This window comes from Trachypithecus francoisi, unplaced genomic scaffold, assembly GCF_009764315.1.
Source record: "Trachypithecus francoisi isolate TF-2019V2 unplaced genomic scaffold, Tfra_2.0 Lachesis_group4, whole genome shotgun sequence".
Taxonomy (NCBI): Eukaryota; Metazoa; Chordata; class Mammalia; order Primates; family Cercopithecidae; genus Trachypithecus; species Trachypithecus francoisi.
In genome coordinates, this window is record NW_022681469.1 from 149,143,452 (window position 1) to 149,158,891 (window position 15,440).

The window sequence follows — 15,440 nt, forward strand, 5'->3', positions numbered from 1 at the left end:
GAGGACAGGTAAAGGCACTGTCGGGTATACACTACTGGCGGTGTTGGGGGGCGGAGGTGGGGTGCGCTATTGAGGGCAGGACTGGCCGTGAAGTGGGGGCGAGTTCGGTGCTATCAGGGGCTGCACTGCTGGGGCAGTCAGCAGAGTTGGCAGCAACAGTGTGGCATCCAAGGAAGGAGCAGTTGTCCTCTCCCTGGACTCCACACTCCAGAGGGCCACCTACTCTTGCTCATACTGGAGCACGGCAGGCGCACAGTGTTTCTGTGGGAATCCTGAGCGTGGCAGAGACCCCACACCCACCGTGGCTCTTGGGCCATGCACTCTGGGTCTGTGCCTTAGAGGCTGCCAGGCGCCCCGGGTATGGAGTAGCAGACACCATGGGGGACAGGCCCTGTGCGTGGAGGCATCCGGAACAGGAATTGGCACCTGGGTGTGGAGGGCTGGCTGGCTCTGAATTTTTCTGCTGCTCCTGTCCCCTGAGGAGTGCAGCCCCGGTGGGCCCAGTGGTTCCTGTGGAGTGGGGAGCTGGGCGCTGTGGTGTCTCCAGCACCCACTCTAGGCCCCAGTTCCTGGCCAGCTTGGGCCAAAAGGAGAGGCTGAACTTTGGAGGGTGGGTGCGAGTGCCTTTGCTGAAACTGGCCCCTGCCACCCAGTCCCTGGCATGACAAGTTGAGGCTCTTAATGCTACCACCCCTCGCATCTTCCTCTAGGCTATTCTGGCTTTGCCCGCCCAGCTGCTCTGTGCCAGGAGGAGGAGGAGACACCTGGAGCCTGTGACACCACGGCTTGCCTCGCTGAGGGTGGGTGGCAGTGACAAAGACTGCAGCGTGCTGGAACGGTAGGAGAGTGACCGTGCTAGGAGGTCAGGCGGCTGCAGCCAGGGTTGGGGGTCAGGCTTACAGCGATGGCCAGGCTGCGGCAGTGGCCAGGTGGTAGAAGCCTTGTAGGGAAGGCTGTTGCATTGGCAATGTGCCTGGCTTTGCCCTGCCACTGCCGTGGACCTGGCCCTGTACTGCCCTCCTTACCCTGGCCCTGCCCTACTGTTACGTGGACTGTCTTGGCCCTGCCCTGCTCTGGTCTCATCCTGGTCTTGCCTTTGCACTGGCCCTTCCCTGAACCTGTGCTGGCCCAGCCTTGGCTCTGGCCCTGCCTCTTGTTCTGACCCTGGTCCTGTCATGGCACTGGCCCTGCTAATGATCATGGTCCTGCTCCTGTTCCGGTCTTGACCTGGCCTTGGGCATTTCCTGGCCCGGATTTATGCTGGCCCTGCCTCGGCCCATCCCTGCCCTGGCCTCACCATGGCCTTGCTTGTTCTGCCCTCTCCTGGCACTGACTTTGCCCTGTCATGGCACAGTGGTGCCATTGACCTGCCTTACACTGCTCTGGTTGTGCCCTGGCCCTGCCTGGCACTGGCCTCTCCCTGGACCTGCTCTGACCCTGCCTTGGCCTTTGCCCTGCCCTCACTATGGCCTGGCCCTGGCCCTGCTCTGGCTTAGCCCGGGCCCTGGCCCTGGTCCTGCCATATCCCTGGCCTTGCCCTTATCCAGGCCCTGCCCCTGCCTCTGCCCTGGCCCTGGCCTGGAACCTGGTCCTGTCAAGGACCTGCCCCGACTCTGCCATGGCCCTGGCCCTGCTCTGCCTTGGTCCTGGCCCTGACCCAGACCCTTTCCTGGCTGTGTCCTGGCCGTGGCCTTTCCCTGGCCCTGAGTTGGCAGTGGTCTGCCCCTGGTCTTGCCACCACCCTGCCCTGCCGTGCTCTGGATGTGTCATCAGCCTGCCCTGTCCCTGCCGTGTCCCTCACCCTAGTCTTCACAAGGCCCTGCTCTGGACATGGCCCTAGCCCAGACCTGGCCCTGACCCTGGCCCTGGCCTTTGTCCTTCATAGCCCTGGCCCTGAAGTGGACTTGGAGGTGTCCTGGCCCTGGAGTGACCTGGCTCGGCCTTGGCCTGTCCTTGCCCTGCCCCTACCATCACCTTGCCCTGTTCTGCCCTGTCCTAGTACTGAGCCGGCTGTGGCATTGCCCTGCCCTACCCTTCCTTGGCTGTGCCCTGGCTCGATTCTGGCCCTGGCCCCACCCTGTACATGTCATGACACTACGTCAGCCTTGGCACTACCCTGGCTGTTTCCTGGCATCAGCCCTGCTCTCTCTATGGACCGCCTCTTGTGTCCTGCGCTGGCCATTCCATGCCCTGCCCTGCCCTGACTCAGCCCTGGCCCAGCTCTGGCCTTGGCATTGCCCCTGGTCCTGCCATATTTCCTGCCCTTTCCCTACCCTGGCCTTGGCCCTGACCCTTACCTTGCTCTTGCCCTGCCCATGCCCTTACGCAGCCCCTGGCCCTGTCATGGACCTGTCCTGGACCTGCCCTGGACCTGGCCCTTCCCTGCTTCAGACCTTGCCCTGGTTCTCCCCTGGCCCTGACCGTGAAATGCCTGGCCCTACCCTGGCCTTGCACTGCTCTGGCCCTTGCCCTGACTCTGGTCCTGTCACTTGCCCTGACTCTGGTCCTGTCTTACCATGGCCCAGACCCTGCCTTGGCCCTGCCCTGACACTGTCCTGGACCGTGGCTGTGCCAAGAACCTGCACTGTTGTTGCCCTTGTTTTGCTCCTGTCCCGAACCTGGTCGTGCCCAGGCCATGGCCATGGCCCTGTCCCTGCCCTGGCTGTTCCCTGGCCCTGCTCAGGTCTTGGCACTGGCCTGGCCCTGCCCTGCCTTGACCCTATGCTTTCCTGACCCTGCCTTGCCTGCCCTGGTCTTGCCTTGGCCCTACTCTAGCTTTGACCCTGCCCTGGCCCTACCTTGGCCTTCACCCTAGCCTTTCCTGGGCACTGTGCTGGACCTGGCCATAGCACAGACCTGGTTGTGGCCCTGGCCCTGCCATGGCCCTGTCCCAGACCCTAGCCCTGCCAGGTACCTGTCCTGGCTCTGCTCTGGGCCTGGCTTTGTCCCTGGTTCTTAGATGACCCTGGCCCTGCCCCTGCCCTTGCCCTGGCACTGGCCTTGGACATGTCTGTGGTCCTAACCCTGGCCCTGCCCTGGAGCTGTCACTGTCTTGGCCCTGCCTTGGCCCTGGCCCTGGCCCTGCCACAGCCACAGCCATAGACCTGCCCTGGTTGGTCATGCCCTGCCTTAACCCAGTGCTACCCTGGGCCTGCTCCACCCTGCCCTGGGTCCGCCCTGCCTTTGGCCCTGCCCTGACCCCACCTTGGCCCTCACACTGGCCCTAGTGCAAACCTGGTCCTTGCTCTGGCCTTGGCCTGGCATTGACCACTGCTCCTGACCCTGGTGGTGCCATGGCCCTGGCCCTGCCAGTGATCCTGACAGTCCTGGCCCTGGTCCCGTCTTGGCCCTGCCATGACCCTGGCCCTGAAGTGGATTTGAAGGTATCTTGTCCCTGATTTAATCTGGCTCTGCCTTGGCCCGTCCCTCTCCTGGTCCTACCGTGGCCGTGCCCCTTCCCTGGCTCTGCCCTGGTCTTGTGCTTACTCTGACCAAGACCTTGGCCCTGCCCCAGCCTTGTCCTAGACCCCATGGCCCTGTCCCTGCCCTGGGCTGGCGCTGGCACTGGCATGGACCCTGGACCTGGCTCTTGGCTACTTAAGGCCATACCCTGGCCCAGCCCTCATCCTGACCCTGTCTTGGCCCTAATTTGCTCTGGCCCTACCCTGGCATGCTATTCTGGCCCCACCCCTGACACTGTCTCTGTCCTGGCTCTAGCCAAGTGGCTGGTCCTGCTATGGCCGTGTTCCTGACATTGCCCTTTCCTGGTCCTGGCCCTGGCCCTGGTCTGAACCCCGGCCCTGCAATGGACCTGCCTTGGCCCTGCCTCTGCCCTGGCCATACCCTTGCCCTGGCCTGGACTCTGGTCCTGGTCCTTGTCCTGCTCCAGCCGTGGCCCTGGCCCTGCCCTGCCTGTACCCTGTTCTATCCTGGGCTGGCCCTGCCGTGGCCTGGTCTTGCTATTGGTCTGCCCTAGCCTGCCTTGCTTGTGCCCTAGATCTGCCCCGGCCTTTGCTCTTTACTTGGTTCTAGCACTGACTCAGCCCTGGACCTTCCCTGACCTTGCCTCAGCCCTGGCACTGCCCTGGCCTTGCCTTGGCATTTGCCCTACTCTCTCTAATGCCTGGCTCTGGTCCTGCCCTGCTCCGCTCTTGTTCTGCCCTGGCAAGGCCCTGGCCCTGGCCCTGCTGTATCCCTGGCCCTGGTCCTGCCCTTATGCAGGCCTGACCCTGCCACTGCCCTGGCTTTGACCTGGACCTTGGCCATACAGGGAACCTGCCTTGACCCTTTCCTGGCCCTGCCAAGGACTCGCCCTGGCTCTGTCATGGCCCTGGCGTTTTCTTGGATTTCCACGTGTCCTGTCCCTTATTTGCCCCGGCCCTTCCCTGGCTCTGCCCTTCCACTTCTCTGGGGTAGGGGGACAGGGTCAGGACCAGGCCAGGGCAGGTCAGGATCAGGGTGGGGCCTTGGTAAGGCCTGAAGATGGGAAGGGCCAGGGCAGCGGCAGGGCCAGAGAAAGGTCAGAGCCAGGGATATGGTAAGACTAGGGGTAGAGCCAGCACTAGGGCTGAGCCAGGGCAGAGCAGGAGAGATTACATTAGGCCATTATTTAGAAATTTTGTTTTAGATTTTTAAGATAACTATAGTAGTAATAATAATATCTGTACTATGTTGTTTGTAATAGCAATAGTATTTGCAGTGAATAATTAAATATTAGTATACTTTCCTTGCTTCCGGTAGTGTTCTAGGAGCACAATTTTATAAATACGTATATATATGAGGCATTGATTCTCACAATTACTCTATGTGCTAGGTACTTATGACATCCCCATTTTCCTAATGTGGGAAACAGACCTAAAGCGGTTAAGTACTTGGCCAGATTACTCCCAGCACTTTGGGAGGCCAAGGCAGGTGTATGGCTCGAGCTCAGGAGATTGGGACCAGCCTGGACAACACTGTGAAACCCCATCTCCACTAAAAATGCACAAAAATAGCTTATTAAAGTTTCTTGTAGGATTCTGGTTCCAAAACACTGATCAAATACACAGGGCATGGTTTGGGCAGGGCCGGGGACAAGGTCGGGCCAGGAAGGGGCCGGGGCCAAGGCAGGGCCAGAGCTAGACTTGGAGGTGTCCTGGCCCTGATGTGCCCTGCCCCACGTTGGCCCAGCCCTGCTCTGGCACTTCCTGCCATGCTCTGTCCCTGGCCTGAGCATTGGCCCTGGCCCTGTCCTGCTTCTGGCCCTGTCCTGGAGTGGACCAGGCGTTGCCATGGCCCAGTCCTGCCATCGCCTTGCCCTCTGTCCTGGTGCTGCCGTGGCCCTGCCTTGGCCCTAGCTCTGCCTCAACCCTCGACCTGCCCTGACCCTGCTCAGCCCTGGAACTGCCCTGACTCTGCCTTGGTGTTGGCCCTCTCCTCTCCATGGCCTGGCTCTGGCCCTGCCTTGTACATGCTCTGCCTGCATGTTCCAGCCTGGGCCCAGCCCTGGTCCTACCGTGTTCCTGGCCCTGGCCGTACCCTTGTTCTGGCCTTGATCCTGCACTGGCCCTCTTCGGGCCCTTCCTTGGTCCTGCTCTGCCCTTCCATGCCCTGGCCTTGCCCTCACCCTGCACTGGCCCTGCACTGGTCCTGCTCAGCCCTGATACTGCCTTGACCCCGACCCTGCTTTCTCCCCGGCCTTGTCCTTGCCCTGCCCTGGCCTGACCCTGGGCCTACCATGTCCATGACAGGGCCCTGGACCTGCCTTGCCATTCTCTGTCCTGGTCTTGTATTGTCCCCACCATGCTCTGGTCCAGCCCTTGCCCTGACCCTGTTGCTAGTCCTGCTACTACTATGGCCCTGCCCTGTTTTTGGCCATGCCCTGTGTTACCGTAGCCCTGCCCTGCGTTGGCCCTGGCCCTACCCTGGCCTTCTCTTATCCTGGCCTGCCCCTACCCTGGCCTTTTCTACCCTGGCCTTTTCTACCTGGCCTTGCCCTTCCCTCGCCCAGCTTTGTCCTGGGTCTGGTCCCTGGCCCAGCTTTGTCCTGGGTCTGGCCCCTGGCCCTGACAATGCCCAGGCCCCGCTGGCCATGCCTTGACCCTGGCCCCTCCTTTGGCCCTGCCCTGGCCCTGTGCTATCTTAGTCCTGCCCTGGCCCTGAACTCGCCCTAGCCCTACCCTCACCCTACCCTGGCCCTGCCCTACCCTGGCCTTGCCCTGCCATGACCTTGCCTTTGGCATGCCCTGGCTCTGGTTCTGCTCTGGCCCTGCCCTGGCCGTGTTTTTTCCCTGGTCCTTCTCTGGCCTTGCCCTTGCCCTGGCCCCTTTCTGGTCCTGCCGTGTCTCCAGCCTGCCCTGTCCGTGTCCCACACCTGGCTCTGGCCCTGGACTTATCTGTCCCTGCCCTGCTATACCCTGACCCATTCCTTGCTCTACACTGAACCTGGCCTACCTTGGCCCTGTGCTACCCTAGCCCTTCCCTGACCCTCTGCTGGCCCTGGCCCTGCCATGTCCCTGCCCCGGCCCTGGTTCTGCCCTGCTTTGGGCCCTGGCCTTGGTCCTGACTTGTCCCTGGCTGCGACCCTGCCCCTGGTTTTTCTTTGGCCATGACCCTGCCCCTGTTCTGTCCTAGTCCTGGCCCTGTCCCAGTTCTGGTCCTGCCCTGGCCCAGCCCTGACTGGTCACTGCACTACCTTGGTCCTACCCTGCCCAGCGCTGCCCATGCCGGGGCCCTGCCTTGGCCCTGGTCCTGACTTGGCCATGCCCATGGTCCAGCCCCTGGTCCTGCCATTGTCCTTACCCTGCCACTGGTTAAAGCAGCATGATTAACAACAAGCAAAATGGGGAAACAACTCAACTGTTCAACAGGGGAATGCAGAAACAAAATGTGCTATGTACATGTTATGACATGTTATTCAGCTTAAAAAGGAATGAAACTGTGACACATGCTAAAACATGGGAGAACCTGGAAAAGCATTATACTAAGTGAAATAAACCAGATGCAATAGGACAAATATTGTGTGATTCCATTTATATAAAGTACCTAGAATATGCAAATTTATAAACACAGAAAACAAAATGGAGGTTACCTGGGGACTCCAGGAGTAGGAGGGAATGAGGAATTATTGTTTAATGGGTAGTGTTTCTGTTCAGGATGATGAAGTTGTTCTAGAAATGGATAGTGGTTGAGCAACATCATGAATGTACTTAATGCCACTTAATACACACCAATAAATAATTAAAATGGTAAATTCTATGTAATGTATATTTTTCTGTAATAAAAAAGAAATAAAAATTTTTGGCAAAGCTCCATTATGATTTAGTTCATTTTGTCCAAACTAATTAGGAATGACCCTTTTTCATTGTTGTTGTATTAATGACATTCTAATGGTAAACTCTTGATCTCTTATTCTGATCATACATTGTGGTATCATTGCTACAATCTTTTAATTTTTGATAATTTTTTTCTCATGGAGATATTATTCTTTAATGGCTATATATTATTCAGTTGAACAGATATAGTATAATATATTTATTTCCTTAATACACGTTATTTAGGGTATATCTAATTTCAACATTATTCATAATGTTGCAGTGAATATCCTTAGTCTAGGATTTTTTCAGCATATCTATTTGCTTAGGATAATTTAAAATAAATTTCATTTTTCAAAGAGAAGAAAAGTTACCATCCATCCATCATGAGAGAGAAGAAGAATGAGGGAGAGAGAGAGAGACATTTAGGAAAATGTTGCTGAATTATATGCCTAGGCGTGGTCTGTGAAAATACACATTTCTCAGCACTATTTAGAACATCAACAATGTCAACCAAAAATACATCTAACTTGAAAAACTTGATTTGTTTGCATGCTATTTCTGGTAAGATAGAACTATTTTCATATTTTTACTGGACATTGGCATTTTTTAAATTTATTAATTGCCTATCCACACATTTTATCCATTCTTCTACTAAAGAGTTGACCTCTTTTAAATCAACTTGTAGGATTATTTTAAAATATAAATTAAGTATTGTGCAAAGAACAGTTAACATGGCAGGCCCGAGACTGCTATTGTTAGAAAGGCCTGCTTGCAAGTAGGCCCTTGGCTGGCATCTGGGAACTTGTATTTGGGGAGTGTTCTCACCACTCCCTGATTGATGAGAGTGTCTCACTCTGCTTAAACTGTGTGAACAAGCAATGTGGTTTATGTAAGACCACCTGCTTTTTTTCTGGGAATCTGGAATTTTGGTACATACTGGGCAGAGGAGGCCTTTATGTCCAGCACACGATAAAAACCGTGGATGCTGAGTAGGTTTCTCAGGCAAACAACATTTCACATGGGTTGTCATATTTACATGCTGGTCAGAATCAAGCTTGTCCAGTGTGACTCCACTGTGAAAGGGCCCTTAAAATCTTGCACGTGGTTTCTTCTGGCCTTCTTCCCCATGCAGCTTCCCCTTGGCTGACTCTGTCTGCATTCTCCTCTATAGTAAATCTTGGCCATAGCACAACTGCATGCTGAGTCCCATGAGTCTTCGTGGAGAGTCCTCAAACAGGGGTGTGGCCCTGGGGAACCCTGGCAAATGTATTAACCTTTAATCTCGTACTTCATGTACATAATTTTCAAGACTTTCCTATTTCCTTTTTATATTCTTTTGGTCCTTCCTTCCTTCCTTCCTTCCTTCCTTCCTTCCTTCCTTCTTTCCTTCCTTCCTTCCTTCCTTCTTTCCTTCCTTCCTCTCTCTCTCTCTCTTTCTTTCTTTTTTTTTTTTCTTGAGACAGAGTCTTGCTCTGTTGCCAGGCTGGAGTGTAATAGCACAATCTCAGCTCACTGCAACCTCCACCTCCTGGGTTCAAGTGATTCTCCTGCCTCAGCCTCATAAGTAGCTGGGACTATAGGCATGGGCCACTACGCCCAGCTAATTTTTGTATTTTTAGTAGAGACAGGGTTTCACCATGTTGGCCAGGATGGTCTCAATCTCTTGACCTCGTGATCTGCCCCCTCAGTGCTGGGATTACAGGCGTGAGCCACTGCATCCGGCCGGAAAAGACAAAATTCTTGAAGTCATTCCAGATCAGCAGCCAAGTGCATCTTCAGACTTGACTCTATACGCTTTGTAAATAATGTAAATTCCTCTCAGATCCTTGAAATATTTTGTAACTTTTATTTTCCAATGTTATGAATTGTCATCTTTTTCCAGCTTTTATAGGAAAGTTTTAAAAAGAGGAATGGGAAAATAGATGTATGGGCTGCAGCCAGATGGGAATTTTTAAGTTGCAAACATTTTCATATATTTCCTAGCAATTATTTTTTTCTTGAAAAATCTTTAAGAAATTTTCTTGCAAAATCTTGCAGAAATCACAACGTAAGCTCTAGATTACAACACTGTTAACAGAGGAACATTCATACAGCTTAGAGGAAAAATCATGTAGCAAAAGCTTTAAGAAGATAACGCCCTACTTTTAAAAAGTGACTCAGGTGATTTAATATAAACACTTAAAAGACAGAAAAAAATATTCAATTTAATTAGAAGTAAAAATGGCTTTTATGTTGTTTTATGTAATTCTGTTTCTGCAGAGTAAAATTTAATATCTTTATAAAATGAAGCCCCTTTGCACAAGCTGCCAACTATGCAAATAATTTTGTCATTTTTAGAACCTTAAAAAGGAACACCATTTGCTATATTAAATGGACAAGAGAGAGCTTCAGAACTGACCAATGATGGTTATGATAGGAAAAATAGAATGCCCGGACCTGGGTAAGGAGTAAATAAAGACAGGAATAAAAACTGTATACAGAGATACTAAAGAGCCAGGCTGGTCCATAAGCAACAAAAACAACAACAAACCTCTGAAGATGGGACATAATGCAATTATAAACCTGGATTTTCGACTCAGGAAAGATTTGCATGTCTATTTTATGACTTTTCTGTTCCTGAGTTCTAATCTTCAATATCTCTTTGATGTCTCTCTTTTGGCTAGATTATTTCCTCAAGTTATAAGTTAAATAATGACACACAGTATATTTTCTGCCTCATTTTCATGGTAAGTCTTGCTGTTCACTTTCAAATGTTTCAAAAAATGTGCCTTGATATAAAATTTTTCTTCACAGTTCTTACTTCCAGCATGATGGAGTTGAAGTTTCACAAATATTCTTCCCCAAAATGTTACAATGTAGTGGTACACTTAACTGTCAAAAACATGAATTTCAACAATGGATATTGACTAAAGGCACACAAACTATGAGAAGCATTCGTTCATGAAAATGACCCACCTTCAGGTGACACTCTAGCATTCATGCCCAGGTCCCTTCCCTAGACTGGTGGTGAGTTCATCCAGCTCAACGGGGGTGGTGAAAGCCAGCACCTGCCTGGTGGAGGCTCACCTAGGTGCAGAACAGAGCTAGCAGCTCCTCCTAGGATGCAATTCTCTTTGCAGCAAGTAAAGGCCCGGAAGAGTCACTGAGGATTTAACCATAAGTGTTAGAAGGTATTGCATTTTGAGATAACTAGATCCAAATTCAGTTGTAGGGAAACAATACAAGGAGGAGATCATTGTGGTTTTAATTTACATTTCCCTAATGGTGTTAAACCTCTTTTTATAAGCTTATTTTCCCATCTGTAAGTCTTCATAACATCTTCAGCCAAATCCCTCTTCTGACCTCTTGCCCATTTTTTACTCGAATAACTGCTTGCTTTATTCCTGCTGAGTTGTGAGAGTTTCTTACTTTTAACTTTTACTTTAGGTTCAGGGATACACGTGCAGGTTTGTTATATAGGTAAATTGCATGTCTTGTAAACAGGAGTTTGGTGTACAGGCTATTTCACCACCCAGGTAATAAGCATACTACCCAATAAGGCAGTTTTTTGATCCTCCTCCTCCTCCCTCTCTCCACTCTCAAGCAGGCCCTGGTGTCTGCTGCTCCCTTCTTCGTGTCCATAGGTACTAAGTGTTTAGCTCCCACTTATAGGTGAGAACATGTGGTATTTGCTTTTCTGTTCCTGTGTTAGTTCATTTAGGATAAGGGCCACCAGCTCCATCCATGGTCCTGCAAAGGATATGATTTCATTCCTTTTTATAGCAGCATAGTATTCCATGGTATAGATTTATCAAATTTTCTTTATCCCAGTCTACCACTGGTGTGCATTTAGGTTGATTCCATGTCTTTGCTATTGTGAATAGTACTGCAATGAACATATGCATACAATCTTTTTGACTTTGCTTAACATGTTTGCTGATCCTTTGTTTCATTTTTTTCAGAGCCTTAAAACTTCTCTTTTAATCTATTGACAACTTTTAACAATTTAGTATACTCTTATGAACAAAATTAGGAACATATTTATTGCTCTCTACCTGATTTTTCCAGAATATGGAAATATTTGTGAGTATTCTTATGGCAATACAGTTATTGCACAAGTGCAGTAAGAATCTGTTTTCATTTGTAACAGGACACAACTGGAAAAGCTGGTTATTTTACCAAGGCTTTGACTGGAATGGTGTGCTTTCCTTTAAGGAATCAAACTTGACTTATGGAGCCAATAAAGCCCTTGGAAAAATTGGCCTCATTTTTTGTGTACACAGTCCCTGTACAGGGTTTCTAACCTGTTTATAAGTAAAGAATGTTACTCTCTGATAGGCTCAGAAGCCCCAGGTTTATCTCGAAACCTCAAGAGGAGAGGAAATTCACACACCTCATAGGTATTTGATGGCACAATCCATGGCTGGGCTTGGCTTCAAAAAAGTCTTATCTGAGATTCCTTCTATGGAACAAAGTTCCATCAAAGCCAATTTAAAGGCCTAAAAAATAATTACTCTTGCTGCACTGTATATAAATAATTAGACCAAGTATAATAAAGCAAACCAGTACTACCATGATTTGTCTTTAGTACAAATGGGAAACTGGAGAGAGAGAGAAAAATTATGTTTCAAAACTATAGTACACTAGTTGTTAGATTCTAGTCTTGCCTAATGTTTTTTTCAATTTTTATTATTTTCTACAGTTTGAACCAAATTCTAATTTTTCTTGGCTACAAGTTTCCAAAATAATGTTTTCCATTTCTTTTCTTCTTTTTTTTTTTTTTGAGTCACTAAAAACTAAGCTGTGTTTTCTTAGAACCCTGCGAACTGAAGCCAGACAACTTAAACTTCAGAAGAAAATAACAAGTACCTGTTTATATACATAAGCCCCTTTCATATCCGCCTACTAATGTATGAACTTCAGAGTAATGTGGCCTATATCGATTTTTCCAAGATGGTTCTTTAGTTTGTTGTTGTTTCTTCTCCCTTTCTCTCCCTTATTTTCTCTTCACAGGACATGAGACTTCACAACCTGCTAAAAATGAGCTTTCAGGACCTACCCCTCTAAGAATAAACTATCCGAGCCATGAGAGATCAGATGAAACCTGAGATCAGAGACAAATTTTCTTGTAAAATGCTTTCTCCAAAAGAGTTTACAAAAAGAGAGGGAAAGGTGAAAGGAAAATGTATTGGGCCCCCCAAATCACTAAGAAAAACTCAACCTGGAAACTGCTTAGAGCAAATCTGCCTCTCATTCTATTCAAAGTCACCCCTCTGCTCACAGAGATGGATGCATATCTGATTGCCTCCTTTGGAAAGGCTAATCAGAAACTCAAAAGAATGCAACCATTTGTGTCTCATCTATCTGTGACCTGGAAGCTCCCTCCCTACTTCAAATCTTCCTGCCCTTGCTTCAAGATGTCCTGCCTTTCCAGATCAAACCAATGTACTTCTTATGTATGTTGATTGATGTCTCATGCCTCCCTAAAACATATAAAGTCAAGCTGTGCCCCGACCACCTTGGGCACATGTTGTCAGGACTTCCTGAGGCTGCATCATGGGCATGTCCTCAACCTTGGCAAAATAAAACTTCTAAATTAACTGAGACCTGTCTCAGATTCTCTGGGTTCACACTTCTCTCCACCTTTCAAGGTTTTCTCATGTTTGTTTATATAAAATGTCCAGGATTTTTGGTTATACTAAGCAGAAAGAATAGGGAAAAGTATATTATCCAGAAGAGAAACATAGTTTTGATTTAATATTAATTTCATATTTTTTTATTTAGCAGTAATCATTTTGAGGTCCCCTTTCTTCTTAGGGTTCATGATAGTTTCCTGTATTAATTTGTACTATTGAGGGAAGAGAGAGACCCTCTCATATTGTTTTATACTCAGAACAGGAAAGAGAAGCATAAGTCCTACTATAGCAGGATAAGCTGCAGACAAAAGAAGGCTTGTCCTGCTACAGTAGGACTTACGCTTTCAGTTCCTAGAGGCAGGGCTGCGGACAGTTCAAACCTTGACTCTTCCCTTTCTTTGAGGTCTCTATGATTCAAACCTTTCCATTCAGGAAAGACCTGGACCTTTTTTTTTTTGAAGGGCTTACCTGATTAGGTGAAACCTACTTGGAAAAATCTTGCTTTTGGTTAACTCAAGTCAAACAATTAGGGAATTTACATGAACCTGCAAAAACCCCTGTCCTGTGCCACGTAAGCAGCCTCCATCAGAGCAGAATCCCACGGTATTCACAAAGTCCCACCCACACTCACAGAGGGGATATACAGGCCAAGGTAGAATTCTGCCTGTCACCGTTCTTCTATTTGCTTCCAAAGTTCACACATCAGATTTCAACGAATCAGAGAACGATATTTATATATGATGTGATGCAGGGATCCCACTTCATTTCCCACTATAGGATAAATAATTGCGCCAGCCGCATTTATTGATTAGTTCATTCTTTCCTTAGTGAACTTCAGTGCCACCTTGAGATATACCAGATGTAACCATATATGTATGCTTCTGTTTCTAGGTGTATTTACTTCATTGGTCAATTTACCTATGTCTGTTCCAAGGCTGAATTTTAATTTATATATCTGTATAAGCTTGGATAATCTAGAAAAGAAAATTCACTGCCTGTGGCTGTTACCATAACTTTTATTTCTCATATTAACTTTAGTATAAAAGTGACTTGAAAAAACCCTTTCAGGGGGCGGGTGTGGTGCCTCACGCCTCTCATCCCAGCAAGTTGGGAGGCCGAGGCAGGCGGATCACCTGAGGTCAAGAGTTCGAGACCAGCCTGGCCAACATAGTGAAACCCCATCTCTACCAAAATTACAAAAATTAGCTGGGCTTGGTGGCAGACACCTGTAATCCCAACTACTCGGGAGGCTGAGACAGGAGAATCACTTGAACCTAGCAGGCAGAAGGTGCAGTGAGCTGAGATCACGCCACGCCACTACAACCTGGGCAACAGAATGAGACTCCATCCCAAGAAAAAAAAAAAAAGAACCCTTTCAGGATTTGCATTGATGTTGCAGTTTATTTGTAAATAAATTAGAGAAAAATTAAATCTTTATGTTTGTGCGTCTTCCTATCTATAAATATAGTAAATATCTCCATTTATTTAAATCTTTATCTTCAATAAATTATTAAATTGGCTCTTTACAAATCTAGAATGTATTTTATTAATTTTCCCCTAAATAGCGTTTCTGTTGTTATTGTTGCTATTATTATAAATGGCAGCTATAATAAATGCCTAACTATATAAATTTCTGCATTGCTGACATATATTAATGCTATTGATTTTTGAATATGGATTTTACATCAAACCAAATTATAGAACTCTTATTAATGTTAATAATTTGTCTTTTTTTTAGAATAAACTTTCTATGCAATAATAATGAGACTTTAATATCTCCATTTTCCAGGCTTATACCATTGTTTAATCTTATACATGACCAGACCTTTTAATAAAATAGTACTGGTGATAGTGAACATTATTGCCTCGTTAAAGGAAATACCTCCAAGGTTTCACAAAATAATGTTTCCTTGAGTTTTTAGAATATTTTTAATAAGGAAATTTCCTTCCTTTTCTAGTCTGCAAAGAGTTCTTTTTCTCTAATGCACACATTTTGAATTTTGCCAAATACTGTGTACATTCATTTATAAAATCAAATTATTTCTCTCTGTGAATTTGTTAATGTGATTATTTAATTAATTTTCTGACATTAAATCATTCTTGCATTTCTAGAATGGTATACAACTTGGTCATATTTTGTTCATTTATTTTAGATATTTTGTTTCTAATGTGAATATTTTGTTATATAATTTTTCATTTATGTTTATTAATAAAATTAGTTTCCAATACTCTTTTGTATGACTTTTCTACTTTTGATATAAAGATTAAGATTGAGTCTTAGAATGAATTTTGATATATTCTGTCTTTTTCCAATATCTAGAAATTTGTAAGATATCAAAATTATTTGTTCCTGGAAATTTTGGTAGAATTCTCTGATAAACCATCCTGAGCTTTTGAGTTCTTTTTCATTTTTAAATAGTGATCCAATATTTTTGATGTTTATTGACCATTCAGATTTTATACATTCTTCAGTCAGCTTTTCAAATTATATTTTCTAGGAATCTATCTACGTCATCTACCTTAAATCTTG

At 47.5% G+C, this 15,440-nt stretch overlaps 1 protein-coding gene across 1 annotated transcript; it reads left to right on the forward strand.

The window, feature by feature from the left end:
• The first annotated feature begins 4,726 nt into the window (after window positions 1-4,726).
• LOC117072867 (vegetative cell wall protein gp1-like) lies at window positions 4,727-6,692 on the forward strand. The gene is given in 3 exon segments (XM_033193318.1): window positions 4,727-5,958; window positions 6,163-6,198; window positions 6,474-6,692. Coding segments are annotated over 3 exon segments (990 nt in total). The 5' UTR covers window positions 4,727-5,143; the 3' UTR covers window positions 6,613-6,692.
• The last annotated feature ends 8,748 nt before the right edge of the window (window positions 6,693-15,440 follow it).